General features: G+C 41.0%; 2 protein-coding genes across 2 annotated transcripts; one reads left to right on the top strand and one right to left on the bottom strand.

Annotated features, from left to right (window-relative positions):
- Positions 1-92: 92 nt before the first annotated feature.
- LOC139149645 (WD repeat-containing protein 74-like) lies at positions 93-13,973 on the top strand. The gene is made up of 9 exons (XM_070721490.1): positions 93-244; positions 1,902-2,008; positions 3,901-4,086; positions 4,880-5,023; positions 5,678-5,779; positions 6,406-6,506; positions 7,125-7,323; positions 11,713-11,769; positions 13,729-13,973. The coding sequence occupies exons 1-9, from the start codon at positions 190-192 to the stop codon at positions 13,909-13,911; spliced, it is 1,134 nt and encodes a 377-aa protein (XP_070577591.1). The 5' UTR covers positions 93-189; the 3' UTR covers positions 13,912-13,973.
- LOC139149644 (uncharacterized) lies at positions 13,922-24,755 on the bottom strand. The gene is made up of 8 exons (XM_070721489.1): positions 24,235-24,755; positions 22,900-23,548; positions 22,103-22,443; positions 19,706-20,986; positions 17,757-18,128; positions 16,672-16,753; positions 15,497-15,627; positions 13,922-15,135 (listed from the first exon to the last, which is right to left on the bottom strand). Exons 1-8 carry the CDS (start codon positions 24,593-24,595, stop codon positions 14,663-14,665), a joined length of 3,690 nt encoding a protein of 1,229 aa, XP_070577590.1. The 5' UTR covers positions 24,596-24,755; the 3' UTR covers positions 13,922-14,662.
- Between the last annotated feature and the right edge of the window lie 2,819 nt (positions 24,756-27,574).

Raw genomic sequence — 27,574 nt, 5'->3', positions numbered from 1 at the left:
TCATGCTGTTGTTGGTGGAGTTCCCAAAAGAGTCGTCGTCCTCAGTGGGCTCTTCAAATTTTGTCAGTATTCTTACGCCCTCAACAATCATTCGTCACGATTATTGTATTCATTTGTTTTTATTGACAGAGACGGAAGCAGTATTAAATATGACCCTGTGAGAGCGCTGCCACTTCCGCTTGAACAAACATGGCTGCGTTCATGAACAGCGTGTGGGTCGGAGCAGAAACGGGCATACTGAAAGGCAAGTCATGAAAACAGATTTCATTCGATCTAACGTTTGTTTTCGATAAATTTGATAGTTTAAACGAATAAGGTACATTCAACTGCCAAGGGAACTTCATCGACAACACTATCTGTCCGGTGTAATCTGACTGCAGCAAAAGCGGCAGTTGGTCGAGGTTTTGCATGGGAATTTGGTTCGGACAGCAAAGCCAGAGGGCCGTTTTAAACCCAGGCGAAACCTCGAGCTACAGCACTGCAGCTACTTCACCCCTTGGCTCTGTATACTCCGTGGCCAACAAGGCACACTGCATGTACAGGATCAAGCGAGGGACAGCCTTTATCGTGAGACAACCTAAACATGTTACACGTGTTTTGATACAGTGTCTATTTTTTACATCCATGGTGAAACCTTCCTCATGGACACCTCTCTAATCAGGACACCTCTTTATTGAGGACAGATTTATCAGGCCAAAAGTTATATGCTGAATAGTATTTTACCTGTCTATTAAGAACTCCTTCGTAAGGACCCTTTTTCTGTTCCTGAAGGTGTCCTTAATAGACAGGATTTACTGTCGGGATTACCTTTTCCTGGAATACAAATTTCTCACTTTATGAAAAAATGTCCTGATTTTAAGAATGCCGGGAAGTGTAACTCTAAACACTGTGAAAATATCAACATTTGAACTCCTTGACATGAATTTGACGTAAAAGTGCACGTGGAGTCTATCCATGTGGCTAAAATACACACTGCATGCAACCAACAAGTAACACTGTATACAATGTACAGTGAATCCTGTCTACTACCTACAGGAACAGAAAAAGTGTCCTTAACAGAGAGGTGTCCTTAATCGATGGGTAAAATTCTATTCAAAGTGTAACTTTTGGCTTGATAAGTCCGTCCTTGATAAAGAGGTGTCCTGATTAGAGAGGTGTCCGTAAGGACAGGTTTCACTGTATATATTTTCCACTTAAGATATCATCATTATTGATTAAATTTACAAATGTTATTTTAATACAAATCTTTTCTGTGACACTGCATCATTTGGTCACAGCATGAATTTATCAGTTACCACCATAGCCAACTGTTAAGCATAAGCATAGAGGAGCTGAGCATTGTCAGGATCATTTTTCCTATCGATCTGAAAATTCTGCTGATAAGGAAATTTGTCTCCTGATCAGAAGAATGTCTCCCGATTTGGAGATCTTGACTGGAAAATGTGTCCCACAGGGAAATTCTGATTGGCAGATGTCTCTCGTTGGGGAGATTGTCCCCTGATGGGGAGATTGTCTCCTGAACGGGAAATTGTCTCCCGATTGGGAGACTGTGATCAGGAGATATCTCCTGTTTGGGAGATTGAGATCAGAAGATGTCTCTTGATTGGGAGATTGCCTTCTTTAAAAGATTGTGAGTGGAACAGGTCTCCTGATGGGGACATTGTGATTGGGAGATTCTCTTGACTGGAAAATTGTTTCCTAATTGTGAGATTGTGTTTTGAAGATGTTACCTGATCAGCAGATTTTCTTCCAATTAAGAAATTTTGATCAGGAGATCTCCAATCCATTCGAAAACCATTTATGGATATGAAGGAAAAACACAAATTTCCTGTGACAGGGTTTAAAGGTGGAGTTACCTATTCATGACATTTGCCTTTTTCTGTATGACATATGTGTTACAGGTATTGATCTGGAGAAGAAATTGGCGTCGAATTATTCAAACTTGTCCACTCTCAGCAAAGAGCAGGAAATCACAGCCATGTGTTGGGGAGATGATAAGGAGAACCAGGTAGACATTTCCTTGTTGTTCATTTGTTTTGTGCATTGTAATTGCATTTGTGCATTTGTAATTGCTGCAGCTATAACATCATCAAATAGAACCAATGATGCTGCAGTTGTGGTATTTGAAAGCTTTCTTCTATTCAGGAATACTACTGCGACACTGTCATCACAGAATACCAATACAACAATGCCCATTTTCAGCAATTTAGTTTGATTTTGACCTAGGACTGGGAAGGGGCTAGGGTTAAATGATTGATATGCTGGGGAAAAGGGTTTGAAAGTCGCTCTGAATGACAGGGCCTTAGTGTTCTCCCTAGGATCAAGGGCAAGCATGTCGGAAATTTGCATAAAATTTACATAATTAATTTGCATACATTAACATATATTTAAATACACACACAAATAAAACAGTCACTGCAAATTGTAGTCATTTAATATGCCTTTTATTTACTTACACACTGCTGCATGAACATACATATCCGGGGAATAAACAATTAAGTTTACAGTTGGCACCATGAACTGCAATAAATTCATACATGAAAACTGAACGGTCACATCTTGCTTTCTTCAGCAGTCCAACTTCAGTTGTAAAAATTCAACTCGTACTCTCATTGCATGGAGAAACATTTGCGATGAAACATTGCATCACTTGTTTACGAAATTATACAGAGCAACGAAGCCACACAATCACAGGGCTGTGTACCCCAGTGAGTTTTTGAGCACATAAACACATTACGGTCACGGTCCCAATGAATAGAGGGACTGTTACGGTTTACCATAACAGAAAATTCAGACGTATTTTCATGAATGATCGTCACCAAAATTTATGAAACCCCTGTCGTTTTAGTAACTTGCCTCCTTAGCGAACCTGAAACGAGACCTGAACTTGAAAACAGCACGAAACGCTAAACGCCCACACATCGACTGCCATCTTGGAAATCGCCTGACCTGTTTACGTCACATGGCACTGTAGACATCATTTCGCGACAAAGTTAATCAAAATCATATTTTTAAAACTTTGCGCGAAATAAAAAATAAGATGACAAGGACGCAAAAGAACGATTGCACAATTAGCCAAAAACCTTGTAAAATGACAGTGACCCCAACATCGAGAAACTAGGTCAAGTCAGCGTAAGGTAATATGACGCACACATAAACATGTGCAGCCCACGAACCCTGCCGTTGGCGTTCTCCTGCTCTGATAATTTCACCGTTTGTCTCAACAACAAGAACAGAAAAACAATTAAAATACAAATGCACATTCGTAATACTGCCATGGAGATTTCATGTAGATTAACCGTCATCAGGTATAGACGCCTTATAAACTTTTTTGAGGGTCGCAATTTTGACCGATAGCTTTGACCACCAGCATTTTCACGGCACTGTAATCCCCCACGTAACTTGATAAACGGCCATTGACACGGCGCTCGATCAACATGATCAAAGTCGCGGCCACCGATGTGCCGCTCGGCCGGTGTTTTTCAACACCTATGTACGTGTCAATTGGTTAATGTAAACTCGTCAATCGACACGAAAAAGTCTATTCAGGACTAAAAACGATGTTGATAAGGCTAGTTTTGGCAGATGTCCCATGCCAATGAATACACTGAGCTGTCAAGTGGGGCTGTCAATCAAGGGTGTCGGGAAAATCTGAAGTGTCACAGCATTGTAGCATTGTCACTGCGATCAAGGCAAGCGTCACGGAGACGTGATGCTTGAAGGGCCTGGGAAAACACAGGGCTTGTTTGGGAAGGTTTCAATGTGATACCCTGCACTCCAGTCGAATATTTTACCCTATCTCCGCTATCTACCAACCAAACATGTATCAGCTGGATGGCCCAGTCAAAGAATGCATTTCCTCTGTACAGTAATAACTTTCATTACCGGCAAATTCTACAGATATGTCTTGGATTACGGAATGGTGTAGTGAAAACCTTTGACCTGGAAGCAGGTGAGTACACGAAAGAAGACGACTGTTCTGGAGGTCAAGGGTCATTTAAAGGCATCGCCAAGATAGATGACCATTTAATAACCTGTACCGAATCAGGTTTATTGACAGTTTGGAAAGATGATCCAGAACAGAATGTAAGTACATGTATTATCGTTGTTTCTTTTTACATCTACATGTATGATATACATGAAAATTCAACATCTGTTTCATGATTTCTTTGTGGTTGTGCATGTTCAGAATTCGGCCAAAGGACTGTCATTTGATTATTGAGCTTCTCAGACCTGATGACCAGATTGTTGTCGAGTCATGGCTAACCTTGCTCTTTGACTGTATTATATGACCCTATATATACCATGGAACATGTTGCACGTATGGCATGGATCACCAATATTGTCTCTTTTGTAAAAACCCTCGGATGGTACTGCATTAATTTCTGTATTACTGTTAGTACTTTTTGAGTGTTTTAAATGGTATGGTATACCTATCAATATCAATATCAACTGAGACTGTAGAAGTTTACAGTTGCTCATGTTTGGCGACTGTGTGTGATCTCCCAAGTAATCCAGTGCTGGCACTTTACTCACTAGACATAGTGACTGTGTAGAGTTTGTACATATACTGTGACTGCAGAAATATAGAACCAGCTTCATTTAGATCATTTCTAACCTTCTATCAAAGTTACTCCACCAAAATATCACCTGCTCAACATCGGATTGTGCATCAACTATTTCACTGTTCAGGAATGATAGATACTATTTCATTATTTAGCATAGTCAAAACACTATTAACAACAAACGTCATCTGTCTGTCGTGAGTTTACTGCTTTGTTCTTTCATTTCAGGATATTGGCCATGCATGTGTAGCCCCATAGCAAAATTCCAGCGTAACCTTGTTCTTAATGTTTTTTTATTGACATTGTTTTTTCAGATTGAAATCAACGTTGGGGAAAATATATGCAAGATGAGACAAAACCCTGACAAGAAAAATCTCCTAGCAACAGGTGGAAAAGAAAATGACCTCAAAATTTGGGACCTTGAAAATTATTCAGAGCCTATATTTAAAGCCAAAAATGTAAGTTCTATTGGGATATTGGTTCAGATACTTGTTGTGATGTTTTCACAAGTGAAATTTTCTCTCACTTTCTCCCAGTGTCTGTTTCCCTGCGTGTGTTACATTCTCCTGGCGAAAAATTTAGAATACAAAAGTGGAGGATTTGCATAATCATAGCTGTCTTAATACCATCAACACAGCGAATATTGTCTCGGCCTTTTTTGCTGCCTCTGAATATGCTGCTGATATTAATTTATGTGTACATCTCGCATACCAGTGAGTCAATGGGTCATGCTCAAGATGTGTTAGACTGCCACCGGTGTTAACTTCAATTGTTCTTTTGTTCATATCAGGAACTGTAACAGCAAAGCATGCAACGTGCTTTTAATTTCATAACTGTTCTCATCTCATCATATTTCTCAGATTTCTAAATAGATATGATGTGCAAATCACTGAGAGAACCTAATGCGCCTTACTGTGATTGAAAAAGATGGAACAGAATGACATTGAAAAAGTTTCAACCATTTGAGCTCCAACATATGTATATCTTTTATAGAAATAACTTTACGTGCTTTTAACTTTCCTGTATATTACTGGTATGGCAATAGCTGTAAGCATTTTACTTTGAATATGAAGGCCATTTTCCATATATATATTTTGTCTTTCATGCCGAAGGTTCGGAATGACTTTCTTGACCTCCGAGTACCAGTCTGGGTGTGCGACATGCAGTTCCTGCCAGAATCTTCAAAAATTGTAACCTGCACAGGACATCATCACGTAAGCAGTCTTCTTTAGAGACACAGATACTGACAACAGTGTTTGAAATCAATCATCATTGTACTGTTTGAATGATTTTTCACTAACCTTTGAACTCTAACCTTTTGTAATGGCCGTATTCATAAGCGTTCTGAAGGGAAGGGGCAGACTGGAGGAGTACTTAAAAAAAATCTTTAACATCTAAAGTTATCGGGAATAAGGGCATCTTGCAAATTCTAGATATCCCTACGGTATTTATCAACACAACCCTAAACTCTAGAGTAAAAATAAATACATGTGAAAATGTATCTCCAATACTCAGAAGTTCTTGTTCAAGGCATCTCTATCTTTCATCTTAATTCAACAGTCATTCTACAATTGCGCCATATCCAGCTGAATCAAACTTGTGTGTTATACTTAATATGCATCATGAATGTTAAGTTCTGGCCAGTCTTTTGAAATCTTCCTTTTCTCTGTAAAGCTGGTAAAGATTTTGTTCATTGTCTAAATGGTGCATAAAACTAAAGCAAAAAAAAAATGGATGTGTTATTCAGACATGGTCACATAACAACACACCGCAGCATACCCTGCCAATAAGGCTGATACTATCCCCATGCTCTTTGTAATGTGTGCATTTTTTTTCGCAGGTCAGACTGTATGATCCCAGCACACCTCAAAGACGCCCTGTGCTGAGTGTTGAGTTTGATGAATATCCACTGATGGCATTATCCCTTGTACCTGGAGCGAAGTGAGTCACTTTCTGGACATTTTTATGCATTGATTCTTAAAATCTACAATAGAGAAACTGAAAGTATCTGCGAAACAAATGATGGGTGTATATAAAGAAACATAAATGTCATTAATGGAAATTTTGAAATTTCATGAACACTTTACTCAAGAGAACTCTTGAACTATGGTCTCATCTTTGTCTAGAATCACAAATTATGTGTCGCGATGCATCTCTTTTGATTAGAGGAGGACATGTACCTCCAAATTATGGATGTTAAATTCAAAATGGCCACTCTTCTGTGTTTTGTATGCTATGTTTTTACAATCACAAAACAACGAAAACTGTATTGTCTGTGTAAATTTTCGATTGAGTCTGCACAAAAGCTGTTGACCCGGAATCTATTTAAGAGTTGAGCGTCACACTATGGGTTGTTTAAGTAGATGCTGCAGTCTAGCCATCCTTTACGTATGTTATATTGCTGTTTGATGCGTGTAATATGTCATGCAATATTGCCACCTTCCAGAAAAGTTCAACAACCCCCTTAATAATATCCATCAGGCATTCTCCTGGTGTAAGCCACTGTGCTTGGCAAATCATTGGATAGGTTCTCAACATGTCTCCACTCTTTCCTTGCAGTTCAGTGATAGTGGGCAACTCGCAAGGCAGGATGGGTAAAATAGATCTGCGCAAAGGTCTAGTGCAGAAGGCTTTCAAAGGCTTCGCTGGCAGTATACGCAGTATACAGTGCCATCAGACTAAACCACTGGTTGCATCGTGTGGACTGGACAGACACCTCAGGATACATAACGTCCACTCAGGAGAGTTGAAACACAAGGTCAGTGTCAGGGGTTTCATTAAGAGCCGGCAGCCGGCGAAATTGACCGGTTACTCTCACGATTTCGCCGGCTACTTTTTTGGAAAATTTTAACTCTTTCATCGCTAAAATATTTTTTACCTCTGAAATGATACGGACAAGTTTCACACGCTGTGTAATCAAACTTTTCAACGGCTTTTATGAGAAACAAAGTTTAGAAAACGAGCTACTACGATCGCCGTGTACTACGGTGTCACATGTTCTTGCGTATACTACCTCAATAAAAATCGGAATTGCAACGGACAATTCTATGTTCTTGCGTATACTACCTCAATAAAAATCGGAATTGCAACGGACAATTCTATTGGCTACCTGAATTAATGACTCCTACATGGTGGCCTTTCTATTCGTCAATGAAAACGTGCGTACTACACCTGTCGGCCGTCGTAGCCTCAATTCAAAATGGCCGATGAACACACGAAGAAGCGATCACAATAGCTGTACGATCTTCTATTTTGAAGTGCACCAAGAAACAAGAGAAGGATAATTACGTAGATTTAAACTGTTTTTGAAGGCAATGACCTGATTCTCACGAAAACTTCCCGATTGTAGTTCGAATTTCAGTAAGCCGACATGCGCGCATTCACTTTGGTAGGCGTAAATGTGAACGTATATAACCAGCTGGAGGTATGGTATGTACTGCTTTTCGGTCTATCGACGCCAATAAGAACTCGCCCTGAGTGGTTTAAAATACGATCAGACCTCGAAACTCACTTCAAAAACGATCGTCAGGTTAAGTGTAAATGTGAAGATGTACAACAATGCAATGACATGGGCCATTGATGAGGTTGCGCCTGTTGTTAACAAGTATGTCCTGGATAAAGCTCGTGCTCCTTGGTTTATTGAAGATCTGTTACCGGAACGTCGGAATCTCCGTCAGCTTGAAAGACAGTGGAGGAAGACTGGTCTTGTTGTCCATGGGGAAATGTTTAAATCTGCTCGGAATCAGTACACGGCCAAACTGCGAGAAACACATTCATCGTTTCATCGTAGTCGTATTGCTAATGCTGACACTAAAGATCTGTTTGGAATCATCGATGACATTGCCGGCACTAAGCGTGCACTAGCTTCAACCATTCCGGAATTGGATCCTGTTGAGTTACCTGATATCTTTGCTAAGTTTTTTTCATTCGAAGATTGAGCAGATTCGTGAGAAGATGTCATTTGTTCCACCATCTGACATTTCTGTTGACGCTAGACTCGGTTTATGTTCCTTTGAACCAGTAACCATTGAGTTTGTTGAGAAACTAATCAGTTCATTACCTCCAAATCATCAAGTGTAGATCCAGTACCAACAGTTTTGATAAAGCAGTGTATACACCAGGTATCGCCAATAATTATGCATATAATTAATACCTCATTCATATCAGGTGAATTTCACAGTTGTGTAAATCAGCCATTGTACGTCCCTTATTGAAGAAACCGGGTCTTGACAAAAATGTTTTGAAAAACTACAGACCAGTTTCGAACTTACCATACATATCTAAGTTGATTGAAAAATCTGCTTTAACTCAAATCAATTCACATCTGGCCAACAATAATTTATTTGCGAAATGTCAGTCAGCCTACCGAGAAGGTCATAGTACCGAAACCGCTCTCATTAGGGTCCAAAATGACGTATTGAGGGCTCTTGACAAGCGGGATAATGTTATTTTAGTTCTTCTTGATTTGTCAGCCGCTTTGACACCATCGACCATAAAATTCTGATATACAGACTTCGTCACAGATTTGGTTTTAATGGCACTGTTCTTAAATGGATTGAATCATATTTACAAGACAGAACAATGAAAGTGAGTGTTGGGTCGGTGGTGTCAGGAGTACAATCACTTGATTGTGGTGTCCCCCAGGGTTCCGTACTTGGACCCGTGTTATTCACTTTATACACAGCACCTCTTGAGGACATTATAATTAAACACAAGCTGGAAACTATGTGCTATGCTGATGACACCCAGTTGTATGTCGTCTGCTCACGTGATAATTTCCGCTATGATCAGGTTGAAAGTTGTATCCGGGAAATTCGTCTGTGGATGAGCAATAACATGCTTGCTCTCAATGAAGGTAAAACTGAGGTTATCAGATTTTCCTCTAAGTTTGTGAAGGGGAATCAACCACGGGAGTGCGACATTCAAGTTGGTGATGTCGTCGTCCATTCTTCACCTACAGTCCGTGATCTTGGCGTATTATTTGATCATGTATGTCTATGAAACCACACATTTCCAATTTATGTAAATCAGCGTCATTTGCTTTGTGGAGAATAAGTAAAATCCGACATCTTTTAGATCAAGACTCGACAGAAAAATTAGTCCATGCCTTTGTAACATCTAGGCTTGACTATTGTAATAGTCTTCTTTATGGTCTGCCTTGCAATCTACTCAATAAGATTCAGTTAATCCAGAACTCGGCAGCACGTGTAGTTTCCAGAACAAAGAAATCAGATCACATTACCCCTGTGTTGAGTAGATTACATTGGTTACCCTACAGAAACGTATTGAATTTAAGATTCTCTGTATTGTATACAAGATTTTACATGACATGGCCCCTGTATATCTTCAGGAACTATTAACCATTTGCTCTTCTGGTCGTGCCTTACGTTCTTCCGTTCATGGTACAAATATGCTCTATCAACCCATTTGTAATACAGCTTTTTACGGTGACAGGGCTTTTTCCGTTTGTGCTCCACGTTTGTGGAATAGGCTGCCATTTTTATTGCGTTCATGTTGCTCTTTTAGCAGTTTTAAAGCTAATCTTAAAACACATCTTTTTAAACAGTATTTTTAGATCTTTTTAGAACAGTTTTGTACTGCGCTTTGAGATGTTTTTACATGTAAAGCGTTTTTTTTTTAAAGTAATAAATATTATTATTATTATTATGTGTAAATGTGAGCTTCTGAGCGTACATATTTTCATATCCTAGGCTCTATCAAGGTTCGTACGTTGCATACACATAGAGTCAAATAACCTTGAGGGTCTTTCGCGAAATATGGTAATAATTGTCATTTTTTATCATTATTGATAAATAAATTTTCCTTTTTACCTCCCTACTGGTATAAAAGTTCTTCATCTACAGATTTCCATACCCAACATCAGGGTTCTTATGTAAAGCAAAACAGAAAAGTTTGTCGTTTACAGTGCTTAAAATATCAGTGTTTAATCCAGGATTGCATCAAGAACGGCGATTTTCCCCTTTACCAGAAAATTTCGGGGGACTTCACCAGTTCAAGTGTTCTACTTGTACCTCTAAGGTGTGACTGCCACCATTTCTTGGGGGTTGGTCCCCCTTGACAAATTAATTGAGGGTGCTAACATTTCAACAGAGGGGGAATCCCCATCCCCCTGTCAAGATGTAACGCTGTATAATATCATCTACAATATCAAATTTATATCATTAATAATAATTATTATTATAATTTACCTCCTAAAATAATCATTTTTAATTATGAATTATCATATTTAGGCCTAATATCCCAGCAAAATGGCTTTTATGATACGAACACAAATTGTCCTGGAACACTACTGACAATTAACTGATCTTCCACGGTTTCCGGCCTTCGGCCGGGAGGACCCTTTCCCCCAACGACGACCGCTTTGTGGTCATGGTAGCTGCAAGCCACCTACTTTTTCATTTTAGCCCTCTACTTCAAAACTTAATGAAACCCCAGGGTCAGTGTCAGAATTTGTGCTAAATGAAGATCATGCAGACTTTGATGTGTAGACAGGAATCTAAAAATTTTCCCTCATCACACAGTGGACAAAATGAGTTTCAGCCATCAACAAATAGCACCGAGTGTGATTTCAAAGTTTTGCAACTAGTGTAGGAGACAAATTTGGCTTTGGAATCATTTTCAGTTACCACTCGGTATTTGAAACAGAATCTGACTGTTATCCTTGCTGGTATAAGTTCAGCATCAAATCTGATTGGTTTCAGGTCATTCTATTTGAATAAGCTTTACAAGCTGAAGGAAGTAACAGAAATAACTGTTTGATGTTTGTGGACTGAGTAATTTACATCCTGTTTTTCATTCTGAGGTACACTTCTCCAACGCATGATCAATATCTTGGAAAAAGGTGTACTGGTAATTATGTCTGTGGTTCCATAGTTACAAAATTTCCCAGTCTGACAACTGCAAGGGGCTCTTTTAGCCAGCGACATATTGTATTACATCTCAAATCTAAAGTGTTTCAGATTCTGATTCTGATTAAGATTTCATGGTGTCATGCACCATGAAATCAGAATCAGAATCAGATTCTGATTTCATGGTGTCATGCGCCCAATTTCAGCTTGTAGTGCAGATTCTGATTGCAAAGCACAATCCTTTGCCATTTCTAATCAAAATTTTTAACTTTGTTCAGGTGTACCTCAAGTCAAGGCTGAACTGTCTGTTATTTTCTAGCCAAGATCCCCCGACGGTGAGTCCATTCAAATTGTTTACACTCTGACATTTTCATCTCAGTTCTCGCAGAGGTGAACTACAAATAATCCTCAGATAAATTTTTGATGTTTTTTGTATCTGTCAGACAGAAATGTCATCCAAGCCAACCAAAATTATCTGCTATACCTCGGTGGTTTTTTAGCTCATATTTGGTTTTATATATAAATACCAAAAAGAGCTTATATGATGAGTCGGTGGCGTCTGTATGTCTGTATATTTGTGGGTATGTATGTGCGGAGTTATGTCCGTCACACACAAAGGCTCCCATACCGCCAAAGCTACCGTCTCAGTATTTTTTTATTTTTGTCCAGTTGTAAAAACCAAATTTGGAAAACCAGGACAAGTTTCCTCCACAATGCGTTGCGCTTTTCAGAGAAAATCTTCACTTGTATCTTACTGATGTTTACTTCCATTTTTAAAGTTTTTAAAATCTTTCTGTAATTTTTAGTCCCCACGGACATCGTCCGGGGGACTTATAGGTTTGGTCATGTCGTGCGTCCGTCCGTCCATGCGTCCGTGCGTCCGTCCGTTCATGCAGATATCTCAGAGACGCCTGGAGCGATTTCGTTCAAACTTGGTACAAGGATAGTACCATACCTCATACAGATGCACGTCGATTTGTTTCACAATGCGATCAAATTTGGCCGTGGTAGAGGACTTTTTAGTTTTCACCTCCATAGACTCCCATGTATAAGGCAGACCATAGACTCCCATGTATAAGGCAGACCATAGACTCCCATGTATAAGGCAGACCATAGACTCCCATGTATAAGGCAGTCCATAGACTCCCATGTATAAGGCAGTCCATAGACTCCCATGTATAAGGAAGTCCATAGACTCCCATGTATAAGGCAGTCCATAGACTCCCATGTATAAGGCAGTACATAGGCTCCCATGTATAAGGGCAAGATAAATAGAAATTTAGTTTCTCATCGTATTCATATTGCAAAAAGGATGCAGTGACACAGTTTTTAGTCCCCACAGATAAAGTCCAGGGGGCTCATAGATTGGGTCATGTCAGTCCGTGAGTCCATCCGTTCACGCAGATATCTCAGACACTTTGACAAAATGTCATGTGACCTTGGTGACCTTTGACCTCGAATATACATATTTGTCCATAACTCAGTAACCACAAGTGGTAAACCTTTCATATATGGTATGATGGGACACCTATGACGCCACATATTGTACCTCATTCATTATGTGCATATCTAATTTTGAACAAGCCAATAGAGGTAAATGTATGATTTTTAGTATATAGGGATAGACTATAGGATAGATTTTTTGACAAAATGTCATGTGACCTCGATAACCTTTTACCTAAAATACACGATTATGTCAATAAATAAGTAACCACAAGTGCTATGTCCTTTATATTTAGTAGGATGGGAGACCTTATGACAACACATGCTTTACCTCGTTAATTATGCCCATATATAATTGTGGGCAAGCCAATAGAGCTAGAGGTCTGAATTTTGGCATATATGGATTAATTAGCAATACAATGTTTTTTCCAAAATGTCACGTGACCTTGATGACCTTTGACCTTGAATATGCATATATATGCATAACTCAGTAACCACAAGTTCTTTACGCTTCAATTTTGATAGGATATATAGACCTTAAGATGTCACATCTTGTACCTCATTTATTATGCACATATTGTATTTCTTGGCTGGCCAATACAGCTAGAGGACTGATCTTTTTTCCCGATTTAGAACCATAACTTAGACATGCCTCTTGTTTCAAATTGGGAACAATGACATAGACCTATGTGTCCATAGATCTGAACATATACACTTTAGTGATACTTCTTATGACCTCATTTCCCTGCCCCCTCAAGACTAATACTCCTATTACAAGTGGGGACTATGTCATTGTCAATGACTTGTTAACCATACATCATATACAACCACATATTTGGCTTCCTCTACAGCCCGAAAAAACAGAGTCCGACCAACCAGGCGGGAAAAGAGCATCTGATACCAGGGAGGGCTCTGCTCAGTCTGACAGCGATGATGATGTTTGGAATAAGATGGACACTGTAACAGAAAGGGATACCCCAGCAAAACAGCCAAGAAGAGTTTCAACAAGGAAAAAAGTTAAAACTAAACATTGAGAACGAAGCCTTTTTAATGTGTAAATAAATCAATAAACCTTTAATGCAGTTTTTGATGTCAAGCTCTCCCTGTGTGTTCCTTACATTCATCAAATGGTTGTTACTTTATGTGGTGTTCTTTTGGTGTTACTACTAGTTGATATATTTGTTGCTGTCAGGATTGAAAAAAGAAACATGTCTTCTTGTACTGTCACGCAATTTCTGTGTCAGAAGTATTTGTAGCTGTCAGGATTGAAAAAAATAACATGACTTGGTCTTGTCACTCAATTTCTGTGTCGACGCCCATCCTGATGACTAGGAGGAAGGTATCTCTGAGTCTGATTACAAGCAGGATGAAAGGATCACTGTCTATATTTCCTGCAAGACTTGTTTTGTTCAAAAGTTTCACAGATTTGAACACATCTTTGCCTCGGGTGTCATTTGCTACCTGGTACTGAAAGGCGGCTTGCTTCTCTCTGTGATTCCGCGGCTTGAAGAGCGCTCTGCTCTGATGTCTGCCGTCAAGTGGCGATGAGAGACAGTATCTTACTGGGTAGTGGCTTTCCCTGATTCTGTACACCAATTCGTTAATTGTGAATGTCTGATTTGTACTGCGAAAGGCAATTTTTAGTGGTTTTTTCCCCTGCCTATTAGGGCGAGGTGTGATGCGCATATAAATGTATTTTTGTGTATAAAGTCAGTTCGGTTCCTTCAGTGAGGAAATCCTCTGTAGGAGTCTGCTTCAGTTCCTACATTTTTGTTTGCAACAAAACTATTCTATGAACGCTGTGAAAAGAGTCCTGCTCGATCGCATGCGAACAGCCATATCATGACACTCAGGACATATCGGCGGATTTGCATTCTCTTGTGCGTGACCTGGGGTGACCGATCGCTTACTCAGCGTCTTGTTTATCTTGTACACGACACCGTCGGTCACCTTATCGATGACTTTCTTCAAGAGGAAAGCCAGGCACTGGATGAGGAGAATGGTGACGCTGACTCCGACAAGCAGGACAAGTACGTTCAGCGCTCCGTAGTGCTTGGCAAGGGCTTCTCCCAGGTTGGCCTTGTAAAATTCCAAGGAGAGGGCCGCCGAAATGTAGTCGCCAAAACCGATGGTGGTGAAGGAGATGATGGAGAAGTAGCAGGCTTCTGAGAGCGTCCAGCCCTCGGCTTTGGAGTACAGCATCGTTCCAACAATCACCATGATCAGGAAGAGCACCATGGCGCTCAGGATAATTTCCCCTGTGTACAAAAAAACAAACAGGAAATAACAATAATTTCACTCCGCTGTCAACTGCATCTACAGAACTGCTGGCTCAGCAATTCATAATCTTTGGCTTATCAGAAATCCCCATCACTTTTTTAACATGTCGGGCCACAGGCCAATACCAGAGCTACAAGCTGTCTGCTGTATTCTTGCGTGCACATAAACCCAAAAAAGGAAATGACATATTTGTAGTTAGTGCACACAGTAACTGCTGATGGGAATGCACGTACACACATTGTTTTGTTCTTCCTGTTGGATTTGAATTTCTGATTCCATCAGTACTTTCCAGAAAAAAATGGTGGTGCTGTGGGACCTCGCTCCCTCTATGCAACTCACATGTGCAAATATGTCCGCATATTCCACCATCAGGTTGAGTTCTTTCAGCCCCGCCTTGCTCTTCTTGCACAGCGTCCTCTTCTTGGACGATGGCAGACCGGTCCTCGTCTGCTGACAAACTGATTGACCCGCTGTTGGTAAAAATAGTTTGATATCAAACACCAATATTTCAGACCCAGGACATTCATTTGCATACACTATGAACAATGCAGATCCGGAAACACATGCACTGAACCATTTGTTGTGGAGGATTTTCAGCAGGGATGTGTTGAATCAGTAGTACTGTGTAGCAGTTGTGCATTGACCGTCTGTGATTAGAGCTTCATTGACAAGATAGCACAGAAATCTGTCTTTATGGAATGTGCGTTACTCTTTCTGAATGTGGTTTGACCGTGTTTGCAAGGTTAGCCTATTCAAAGACAATAGATGTTGATTCTGCTTCAACACAAGCCACACAGACACACATCGATATTCAGAGAATATTGGGGATGCACGGTTCTGTTTGTCACAGCTGCATGTTGTTTGGCTATGTGAATTTCGTTTTTCCTCATATATCCATCGTATAAGTTGGTTTGGTGGTTTGCCTCATGTCAAATTGAACAAACACTCTTCTCAGTGTTCTCCACAGCTTGGAAAAACAGGGATGGCCATTTTAACATAGCAATGCATCATTTGCATATTCTTTTGTTGTGAAAATGTTTTCATTTGTACAGTTATGAACATATGAATAGATTGCTCCAAAAACAGCAGCGGCCAACCCCTAAAAACCCCCTTGTGAAGAACCCTGTAACTTTTATTTTTTTGTCCCTGAGCTTACTGATACTATACCACTGGTTATGTTGGCAGCAAGTTTATTATAGCGTCTCCTCATTCATTGTTATTGACATGAATAAAGTGTTTTTATGCAGGAAGTATTTGGGATGCCTTTTCTGTAGCATCTGAACATGCATGCTTCCAATCCCTGAAGTTTTGCTCTAAAGACTGACTATCTTTATGTACATATTTCCTTAACAAAATATGTACTTGGTTAAAAACAAAAGTATGGAAAGATCGCTTCAAAGAAATACCGAGAGAGTAAAAAATTGCTGTAATGCTGCTTGAACTTAGACAAGCTGCGCCGCTGTCTTAATTGTTAGTGTCATGTGACAAACATGTGACAGTTCCTAATTTCTCACCTTCGTTCACTGATGATCTCCAAGTCGTCGCGGGTTGCTGAAAACATCTCAATCACTGTATGGTCTTTGCCTCTAGGCAGTGCTGAAGATGTGAGAAAACAGATGCATTTATTACGTAAGAGTTTTAATCGAGTGTCCTTAATGATCCTCATCTATTGGACAGTTAAAATCTTTAGGTATTAGCTTGCGTGTAATCCATATTCTATTGACGATGATATTTTGTAGAATGCGCCTCGGGGACAGACATTCAGACTCTCAATTTTTACAACTCTTTTCTGACCTACCACTTGTGGGGACTTATTTTAAAGCTCTTGGAGTAAGAAAAATTTTAAACTTCTTAGTTTTTCGAAAATCAAAAATTTTATTTTTTCCCCATAGAGTTAACACAGAGATTGCGGCCATTTTGAATTTCAAATATTGATAAATGTTAGGTACTTTGTTTCTCTTGTACTAAAATTTGCACGGTGACACCTGATTATTATTCTCGATTTGGTAAAAGAATGGTTGAAAGTCCGTTTGTAGGAAGTTTGAGCACAAGTTAGTCTTGCACTTTCAAGGCAAGTACAACCTGAAAAACTCTGTAACCGACAAGACAAACAGAAATTATTTTTTCTAGGGATGCTAAACTCATCTGAAGGTATAATTTTTTCGGGTACGGGATTTGTGCGCATGTTTGACAAATTCATTCAATTGGTTATACACGATGAAAGTTGAATCGATGGACTAGGCATTGGTAACTTTGTGAGGGCGCTGCGGGCAGCCACCAACCCCAACCTCTCTCTGGATCCTTTTGTGAATGACGTTTAACAACTTCCCTACTAGTTCCACAGTTCTTTACAAGCATCACCAAATTTTATGTCAGAAAAGAAAAGAAAAAGCAGGTATACAATATACCGAGAATCAGTTTTACCGCGATGTTTTTTCTCATTCAGAATACAGGAGTAACTTTATTCTGCTTCAAATCAGACGTTTCACCTATTTGAAATATGCTGCAGTCCGAAAATATTTACCATACCGGACCCTCAATTTGCAAAGATAATCAAAATTTGAGACTTTCACTGATGTCTACAAGCCGCAATACTCACCTTTCTTTGCTTGCTCTGCGCCAAGCACTGGTTTCAAGAAAGTCGTCTCTGGCAATTTACCTATTCCACTGGGCCCGCTTAGGACCCCTATTGGTACTGGAGCTTCCTTCAGGGGGGTCAGACGCGTGTGTCTTGTCGGCGTTGGGCTCATGTTACCTGTGGGAGGAAGAGGTGTCAGTGTCCGTGGCTGCATAACATCTCCGTTGACGTTACCGACTGGTGGCAGCGGAGTGGGGCTCCTACCCTGGGTGGAGTCAGTGGCAATTTTGGGCTGCGGCAACGGTTGCAGGATGACTGGTCTGCCTGTCTGGTTCACGGGGGATGGAGCGAATCTGTTTGCGTCATTCTTATTTGCTGTCCCGGCTGCGTTGTCTGTGTTGTCGAGACGTTGAGGTAGGAGGGACGTCACATGGGGACATCCACGCAACATGGAGAGGGAAAAAATACAAAAACAAAATCGAGAAAACCAATGTTTTTCAAAAGACACACTTTGAACTACATGTCGATAATGTTACCATGGGGTAAGACCTAAGCTTGCGTTTCATACTGTTGGCGGTGATTTTATACATAATGGGTACATGAAACAGTAACACAACAATAAGGAAAGTTCTGAAACAGAGGTACACGGAGCTAATTAGAAAGGTTGGTTCTACGGAAACTTCTGGGCCTAAAATTAATGGACTGGCTAAAAGAAAAATTCTACGGAAGACAAAGCGACATTTTAAAAATGCTAGGCCCAACTTTCAAGATGTATTACAATGCAGAACTTGTCCCAATGTTATTTGTTTATATATTTTATTTATTTATTTATGAATGGACGAATGATGAAAAGCACACAAAGGAAAACAAATTACGACTATAATGATGAGTACACCTATTGTCATCACTAGGCATCCCACAAGTATAGTTCACAGTGGGATTGCAGATTTTTTTTCACTTGAAATTTACACGTACATTTTCAAAATTTGGATTAGATATATTTTTTGCAGCCAACGTAATACATTGACAGATGACAAGTTATTCAACATTGTTTCAGACATTGGGAGACATAAACGAGTTAATTGTTATAGCTGTAACTGTTCGGACAGTAGTTTCCAAAATCTTTTCCTCAGAACGAGGAAATTTTGTTCTTCTCTCGAATGTATATGTACAAGTCAGAGGTAGAAGGTAGTATGCGCCTCGAAATGTAAGGACTTAAACTTTTGCTCGAACTTTTCTCAAGGAAGCCCCTGAACATTCTCTTTCAAAATCAAGAATAAAATCGAGGGTCAGCGTGCAATTTTTGGCACTGGAGAGACAAAGTACCAATGCAATATTTACCGATATTTGAAATTCGAAATGGCCACCATCCCTATGTTAACTCTATGGAGCAAAATTTGCGATTTTCGAAAAAGTAGGACGGTGATTTTTTTTACACCAAGAGCTTTAAAATGAGCCCCGCCCCGACAACTTGAGTGGTAGAGTAGAAAAGAATTATTGTAAAAATTTTAGAGTCTAAATACCTGCCCCCAAGGCTTGTACTGCCTTAGCACACAGTTCATTGCGTACAGATATGCAATACTTCAGGTTGACAAATGAATTCTAGGCCGGACTAATATTCAGTGGAATGTCAACAATATTGTTTAACATTATGAGCACCTCCTTTAGACTGAAAGATCCTTCGCTCGAGGCCGCTCTAAGAAGGGGAGCGTAGAGAGCGCCCTCGTGCGACGGATCTTTCAGTCTAATGCTCATTCTGAGTGTATACAAACTCGGCACTGGTCTATCGAGGATGGAGTTAGAACAATACACAGGAATTGACAAACATCACAAATATAAATGAAAAATATATCAAAAGTTAGTATAGCTTATGCACATTTGGTGGCCATCTAAAGACATTCTTCAAAGTCTCTTTGACTTTGAATTTTTGCCAAATTATCATTGACGAAGATGCTGTTATGCCTTCCTACCTGTTCGTCGTGGATCATGCGTATTTACAGCGAATGGATGGTCCCACTCTTCATCTGAACTGGAAAATGATGATGAACCTAAGGTAGAACCGTTGCTTTTTGGAGTCAATCGACTAATTGGAAACGGAGTTGGTGGAAGTGCCCTTGTGGAAGCATTGTCGTCTGTGCCAACACTTAGTCCAGTCAATCGACCATTTGCCAACGGGGTTGGTGGAAGTGCCCTGGTGGATGCATTGTCGTCTGTGCCAGCGCTTAGTCCAGTCAATCGACCATTTGCCAACGGGGTTGGTGGAAGTGCCCGTGTGGAAGCATTGTCGTCTGTGCCGACGCTCAGTCCAGTCAATCGACCATTTGCCAACGGGGTTGGTGGAAGTGCCCGTGTTGAAGCATTGTCGTCTGTGCCTACGCTCAGTCCAGTCAATCTGCCATTTGCCAACGGGGTTGGTGGAAGTGCCCGTGTGGAAGCATTGTCGTCTGTGCCAACGCTCAGTCCAGTCAATCGACCATTTGCCAACGGGGTTGGTGGAAGTGCCCGTGTGGAAGCATTATCGTCTGTGCCAACACTCAGTCCAGTCAATCTGCCATTTGCCAACGGAGTTGGTGGAAGTGCCCGTGTGGAAGCATTGTCGTCTGTGCCAACACTCAGTCCAGTCAATCTGCCATTTGCCAACGGAGTTGGTGGAAGTGCCCGTGTGGAAGCATTATCGTCTGTGCCAACACTCAGTCCAGTCAATCGACTGATAGCAAACGGGGTTGGAGGGAGAACCCTTGTGGAAACATTGTCGTCTTTGTCAACACTGATGCCGTACTGAGACAGAGACACTGATTCTGACGAAGAAACATTGACGATGCTGACAATCTGGTCGGAGTCGGAGTCGGAGTCGGTCAGTTGAGAGCTTGATTCCTGCTTGGCGCTCTCAGTGCTACTCGAAGATGAAGAAGTGCCAGCCTCTTCGCCGGCACGGGCCTCGAGTCTGGGAGTGTACACCCTGATCACCTGGCCACTGCCAGTCATTTCAACTACTCCTCCATCGTCAGTCGTTTCCTGGACAATCACTTTGATATCGCATCGCTCAGAGTCGTTTCCATCCGGCCGGTTGCCACGCTTTAGGCAGCGATGCCAAATCGTGTACTTGGCAAATCTCGCCGACCAGACCAACAGCACGACCAGGTGCTCAGACAGGAGACTCAAAAACAGATACATCAGCGGGATTCCAACCACTGCGTAACAGATCAGGAATACCCGGGATCTCGGGTCAAGTGGCGCGGTCATTCCATAGCCTACAAAGAAAAAATACGAGCAGGGTTTTGTATAACATTTTTACGTGACTTTGAATCTGTCCATGACATTTACCATATAGTGCGAAGATCTTTTTCACTTGCCGTATATAAACTGCGTAGCACGCTATGATCAACTAAATGTTACTGGAGCATAAGCTATCAAAGACGTGTAGTATAATCTATTTCTAATCATCATCAGATGAAAAGTGATCTTGCATCTGATATGAAGGAGACTATACATCTTTGAATTTGAAAGCTTTATGCTCCAGTAACATTTAGTTGATCATAGCGTGATACCAATCCTAGATTATATTGATTCGGGGTCAACATGGCTACATCATCTTTTGCCGAACTGCCTAAACAAATAGAAAGGGAAATAGAAAGTACTGAAGAAATCTTTATCAAGGTAATATGCGCCTCGAATTTGAAAGACTTAAACATTTGCTGAAACTTTCCTCAAGAAGACTATTAACAATTCCCATATCAAGAGCAAAAAGTTGGTGTCACCGTGCAAATTCTTATACCAGAGAAACGAACTGATTGAAATTTATTGATTTTTGAGATGCATAAGTAGCCATCATCCCTGTTAACTCTACGGGAAAAAATTAAATATTCTACTTTCACAAAAATGAGACGTTGAAAACTTCGTTATTCCAAGAGCTTCAAATTGAACTCACACACGTGGTGCGTCAGAGAAGTATTGTAAAAATTTGAGAGTCCGGATATCTGTCCCCGACGTACCTTCTAGCCTTACCTTCTACCATAGCCCGCTAGCCGACAACGAAAACAAGTTCCTCTTTTCGCAAAATTTGAAATGCAAAGTGACCCGGCGGCTCAAATCAGAGGAACAAACCGTACATGATGATGCCGAGAAGTCCACCCTACTCGTACTCACGTCACGTCGACGAGACAAGTTGAACGATAATCTAGAAGCAACTCCCATGATCAAATTTGTACATAGCAATAAAGGTGAAAAAACCCAAATAAACAACAATAGCTACAACAACAATAACAAAATGATGGAGTTATCAAGCGAAGCGTATTTTAGAATGCTTTGCCACCGCGGTGTAATTTTTCTGATAAATTGTGTTACTTTTCCCCAGGCCACTCACTCACCGATGGTTGTCAGGACGGTGATAACAAAATAATTCGCTCCACCAAAGTCCCATCTCAACTGCTGGGAAAGAAAGACCTCATGGTGGCAAGCGTCGTGGGCTGTGGTACGAATCATCTCAACAACATCGCTCGGCAGGTCGTAATGTTCAGCCAGGCGTGAGAGTTCGGTCTCGTGCTCGTCCACGTGCTCCTCGACGGTGTGTGCTTCCAGATGACGGTATACAAAAGCGCCGATGAGACAGAAGACAAGAGTCAAGAATATCAGAACAACCAATCGGACGTTCGCCTCGGTGACCACTGAGGGATAGAAGCCCATCTTCTTTCCCTGCACCATATTTTGTCTATAGAAATCAGAAACTGACGTTAACTCAAAAACGAGCGTTTTATATGACAAGCGCACATTAGGAGATCATGGACAGTCTATTGATCTATTTTTATAGTCAAGAACGAAAAATTCACGGGTTCCAACCATGCAAAATTTTAGATTCACCTATTAAAGAAACAGATAGCACTAAAGTTACCTATGTGTCGATATTTGAAATGGTAGCTATCTATTCTTATACCAATTCTTCGGGTAAAGAATGAATTTTGATTTTCGAACCACGTCACATCACTTGACGGCCCAAAGAAATCTCGAGATATGATAGATTTCTTTAGACTTTAAAAATCTTATTTTTCTGTAGGAAATGACCAAAGCCTCTTTTTTTTAACTGTAAAAAGTTGTGACATTGTACAGCGAAAGTAGCCTTTTAGGTAATTGTGGACAGCATGTAGCAGTAATGACAATATAAACTTACGCCGATTCCTCATAATTCCGTTTACAATTTGGACAGTTGCCTCTATTCACAGCCTCTCGTCTGCTAACATCGTCGTCCGTTCCGCGTTGTCTGAATCCGAGTTTTGACCTCTGCTTCTTGGGCCTCGTGTAAAGCCTGTACATCATATGTCCCATTGTACCGTGTTTCATGAGGCGCGACAAGAAGGTGAAATAGGAAAGCGCGATGCTGACACCCACCAACGTCATTACGATGTTCAGTACGTGTAAAAGTGTATCTTGGCTGCCGTAGTGTTCCTGACTCATCGGTACGTAGTCGCCGAATCCTATGGTGTTGTACGTGGTGACGGCAAAGTAGAACGATTCGAAGTAGGTCCATTCCTCGGTGTAATTGTAAACTAGCCCCGCCATGCAGCAAAGTAGAACGTACGTCATGCAGAAGGCGATCACCACATAGGGTGCTCTTGTCCTGGTGGTATTTCCAGCGACGGGGTCCCTCTTCAGCAAACGTCTGATGCAGATCAGTAGCTTGCTTTGGATCCAAGTGAAAAGGGAGGTCAGTCGTTCCAGAATGGTGACAGCGAGCAATATCATGATGGCGATGCCGGGTATGCAGTAGATTAGAGTGAACATGCGACCGTAGAATGTCCGAGGTGCCGTGCGTCCTAATCCTGTAGTCGGGGAAAATGATTGGCGAATTGTATTAATAATACTATTGTGAATGAGAGAGAGAGAGAGAGAGAGAGAGAGAGAGAGAGAGAGAGAGAGAGAGAGAGAGAGAGAGAGAGAGAGAGATTTCGCCTACCTGTGGAATGCTATTCTGTTATAAACAAGCATGTAGCGAAGAATATTGCATGGCTGCATTTATCGCATCATCATAGAACTAATTTGAATAGGTGAACTCGGAGACTTTGAAACTGAGTTGTGGGATGTTGGTCATAATGTATGAGGCCTTGGCAATCTACGAGACAATTCGTAAAAAAGAAAGGCGCGGCACGCTTGGGGAAATCATTGCAGCTGTCTGACACTTGTGAGAGTGTATCTGTAACCGACAACTTCAAATTACCCTTGTTTGCTTTTTCGCTCTGTTATTGCGTTGCCAGTCATAAGTTTTAGTCACACAAAAAATAATCGAAAGCGACTTCTTAAAATGGCATAAAAATGGTAAAACAGAAACAAAATCGACGCAGATCTCCGCATCAAGTGTATTCAGTAGATTTTCGATCGGATTCGAACCGACAAATATACGGCACCCAGTCATCTAGCGGAGACAACAAAGTCAAAACCGCTTTCATAAGAAATGTTCAAGCGGACTAATCAATTAAACAAACGTGATTGAGTGAAACGATGTAGTTACCGATTGTTGAGATAACTTCGGTGGCAAAGAAAAAGGAGCCAAGAAAATCCCAGTGTAGATGTTCTTCTTCGTTCAGTTCCATAAACTTGCATCGATTGTCGTGATCCGTGATTAGCAGGTCTCTGTCCTCAGTGGACACGCTGTACTCGTTGACTAAGATGTCGTATGTCGCGGAGAGGTTCTGGCGATATTCCAACTCGGGCTCGCTCTCGTATTTGACGAAGATGCCCGCCCCGAAGAGCATGGCAAGGAGAACGAAGATGATCGAGAGGACTAAGATCGCACAGTCTCGCGGTGAGTACTTGCGCCAATGCGCCGAGTCGTGAAAGTTCACGACCGCTGTACTGCCGGCGCTAGGCATTGTGGACAAGGTCCGAGTACTCACACATGTTGAATATTGCTGTATCAGCAGAGTATAAATCGTTTGCGGACATGGTAGTTTTCACGTGTTGCTGTCGCAAAGTACCGGTGAAAAGTGATGCTGGGCCTACGAAAACAATGTGATTTGTTTTGTGACGATCGCGCTGTTCATTGGTTGAAAGTTATTGATGACGCAACACCACGTGACACTCGGCACATCAAGCGCGTGACGGCGGGCGTTTGTTCTTCTGAGGAAAGAAATTACGCGCAACTAACGCGATATTTCGCGCTGTTTCATTTCTTGTGTCTTTGTCACAGTAAACCTACGGCAAAATTCATAGGGTTATGAAAGTTTGAACGCCTTACGCCTCTTCGACCGGGGATACTGCTTCAGGAAGTGTGTACATCATATGTAGAAATTTGACCAATGAAAGTTTGATAAAATTTAGACGTATGGCCAACTTTTGATCCCACGTAGGCCCACTTTGTACGAAATGTACAGTTTTGACCTTGATATTTGGCCAAAATGTAGATTTTTAAACCCCTATTTGATGCAGAACTGTATGGTTTAAACTTTGAACTTTCCAAGGTACCTTCTGTACCCAATTGGGTGCCCAACCCAACCCGGCTTCAGCCCGTCTATTTTTTCATTTATTCCACTAATGTTTTGACGTGAACAACGTGAAGTGACCGGGTTATTATGGTATCGTCGATCATTTGGTTGCCAGTCGGAGCCGGCAAGGCTCGTATTCCGTGAAGAGTTGAAGGAGTGTAAGGAAGACTGGAGGCAGCGAGTGCAATTCTTTATTGACATTTGCAACGTAATGATACAGTTAAGGAGGCACAACGTATAAATTGAGTGTTTGGATCCACAGTACGTTTCTATGTTATTGAGATCTCTGTCCATCTAGCCCTTTACAGGTCATTTATCGCTACGATTACCCTAACGAGTATCTGATCACAGTAACAAGCTATGGTACAGCTTTTGTTACAAAATCAAATGATTCCCCGGTCGGTCTTAAAACGCGGCTGGCGGAGCGGGGGAATCTGGTGTCCCTGATCGATCGAGATGCCATTGAACGACGTGAATAACAGTTGACGTAACTCATTGGCCTTACGTGCCACAGGCGACAGCTTGTTAAAGAGTCAAATCTTGGCACTTCAAAGATACATCGTCGCGTCCGATGAACTCCTTTGATTTATAACTCAAAAGCGTCATTGCAAACATAGAGAGATAAAAGCAGTCTAGCCATGCAAAAGAAAAAAAAGAATATGAGGACGGATCTTTCACAAGTCTCCCGCGGGGCTAAGATTTTAAAGGGATACAGTCGTCGGAACTGCGCTCAGAGGTCGTATGGGACCCATACGACCAATGGCAAGACTGTATCCATGGTACGATTGTGATTGATGAAAGTTTTAACATGTCTGTCATAATCTACATCGTATAATTTAAATGTTGCAGCTATGATGATGAGGTGCATCTAGATATCATACACGCAATAATTGTTTGTAAAGTAGAAACTCGCACAGGCGCAGTTCCGACGACCGTTCCCTTTAATTTCATTCATGATTCACATGAAGGCCACCATTCGGATCTAAGGACTGTGAAAAATAAATATATATAGTCTACCCTGCCATTTTCTGGTTGCAGGAGCCCAATGTATTACAATGGTATCTCAGTTAGTCTTCTGCTCATGCGAAGTTTTTTTTTCTAATATGAACTCCATGGTTCCACAAAGTGCATTGTCTTTTTTGCCGATTTAATTAAGCATACACGGAAAAAAGTCAACAGTGCAGCAGCATTTAAATTCCTTCCTTAAAGCACAGTCCCTCAACCCACAAGGGAATGTGTTTAAAGTTTGCAAGTGGAGAGAGGATTTAGATACGGCTCATATGATAACACAAAACACAACATATGGCATGTCAAATTTAAAAAGTGGCCAGCGATTTGCAGTTCGAATATCGCAATATAGGAACCTATCGGAAGCAAAACATAACTGTACAAAGAAGATAAAAATGCCCGTGTATGTTTGTCATTTCTGCGAAAGATTCAAAGTTTCACAATATGATATTAAAAACCAGAAGTGGAGTTGAGATCGGTCTCCATATTGTATTTGCTGCCCTGGCTTCTCTACATCCGCAGGGAGACGAGAACAACCTCAAATGAATGCCAAGTAAACGACACAGAAAAAGAGAAAAGAAACAAACCAGTTCCCATCCACATCTGATTTCAGTTAGATTTAAATTTCAAATACAAGGGGTTCGTGTTTTATTCTTTGAGCCAGAAAACGACAAGCTACAGAAGTTCTGGACAAGTAAAACATCGCGTCTCAGACACACTGGAAGGTGCTCTGTAAAAGTTGAACAGATACCAATATATCTCAGTCACCTGTAGAACATACGACATCTAAGTATGTGTGGTACCGCTTCCAGTAACACCGAACGATTTTCATGGTATTTTTCATGGTATTTTTCATTACATGCAACAAACGAAATCGTTTCCAGTAAATTCAAAGTAAACTATTGACCTTGCTGATAAAACGGGAGTTTTGAGTTAGACACCGTCGGTGTTATATGACTGACCAATTGCTCCCTAGGGTAACTGTATCCTGGACATAAACTTAACTACGGTGTAATTAATCTCTCGTACAGCCTTAGCAATCTGTCCCCTTGTCAAGGTTAGACGCTTTTCACATCTTCAAATCCATTGGGTTTTGAAATTGTAAAATATTTCAAGGTCTGTTGGTGTCTTTCCATCGCGTTCAGTAGGCCTGCAACGGCCCTTTGTTATTTTGCAACGAGGTGACAGTTCACTGGATTAGGCCGTTGTCATGAAGCGTGGCCTTTGTGGGTTGGTGTTTCCACTTCATTATATTGTACGCTATATTTACCGTTACACATTACAATTTAAACAAGCCGTGTTCTCTTTATGTACCATGAGACCGGGATGTGATCTGCGGTCAAACTAGCGAAGCTTGAT

This window comes from Ptychodera flava, chromosome 14 (assembly GCF_041260155.1).
Source record: "Ptychodera flava strain L36383 chromosome 14, AS_Pfla_20210202, whole genome shotgun sequence".
Classification (NCBI taxonomy): Eukaryota; Metazoa; Hemichordata; class Enteropneusta; family Ptychoderidae; genus Ptychodera; species Ptychodera flava.
This window is presented reverse-complemented; position numbering and strand designations above follow the sequence as displayed.

Bases quoted from the DNA above. Each gene is read 5' to 3' on its own strand.
- LOC139149644 (XM_070721489.1), bottom strand. From the start codon at position 24,595: ATGCCTAGCGCCGGCAGTACAGCGGTCGTGAACTTTCACGACTCGGCG. The intron at 22,444-22,899 runs GTAAGTTTATAT...TGATTTCTATAG, and splicing joins CGGAATTATGAGGAATCGGC to ACAAAATATGGTGCAGGGAA. The intron at 15,628-16,671 runs GTGAGAAATTAG...TTTTACCAACAG, and splicing joins GAGATCATCAGTGAACGAAG to CGGGTCAATCAGTTTGTCAG.
- LOC139149645 (XM_070721490.1), top strand. From the start codon at position 190: ATGGCTGCGTTCATGAACAGCGTGTGGGTCGGAGCAGAAACGGGCATA. The intron at 4,087-4,879 runs GTAAGTACATGT...TTGTTTTTTCAG, and splicing joins AAGATGATCCAGAACAGAAT to ATTGAAATCAACGTTGGGGA. The intron at 7,324-11,712 runs GTCAGTGTCAGG...AACTTTGTTCAG, and splicing joins CAGGAGAGTTGAAACACAAG to GTGTACCTCAAGTCAAGGCT.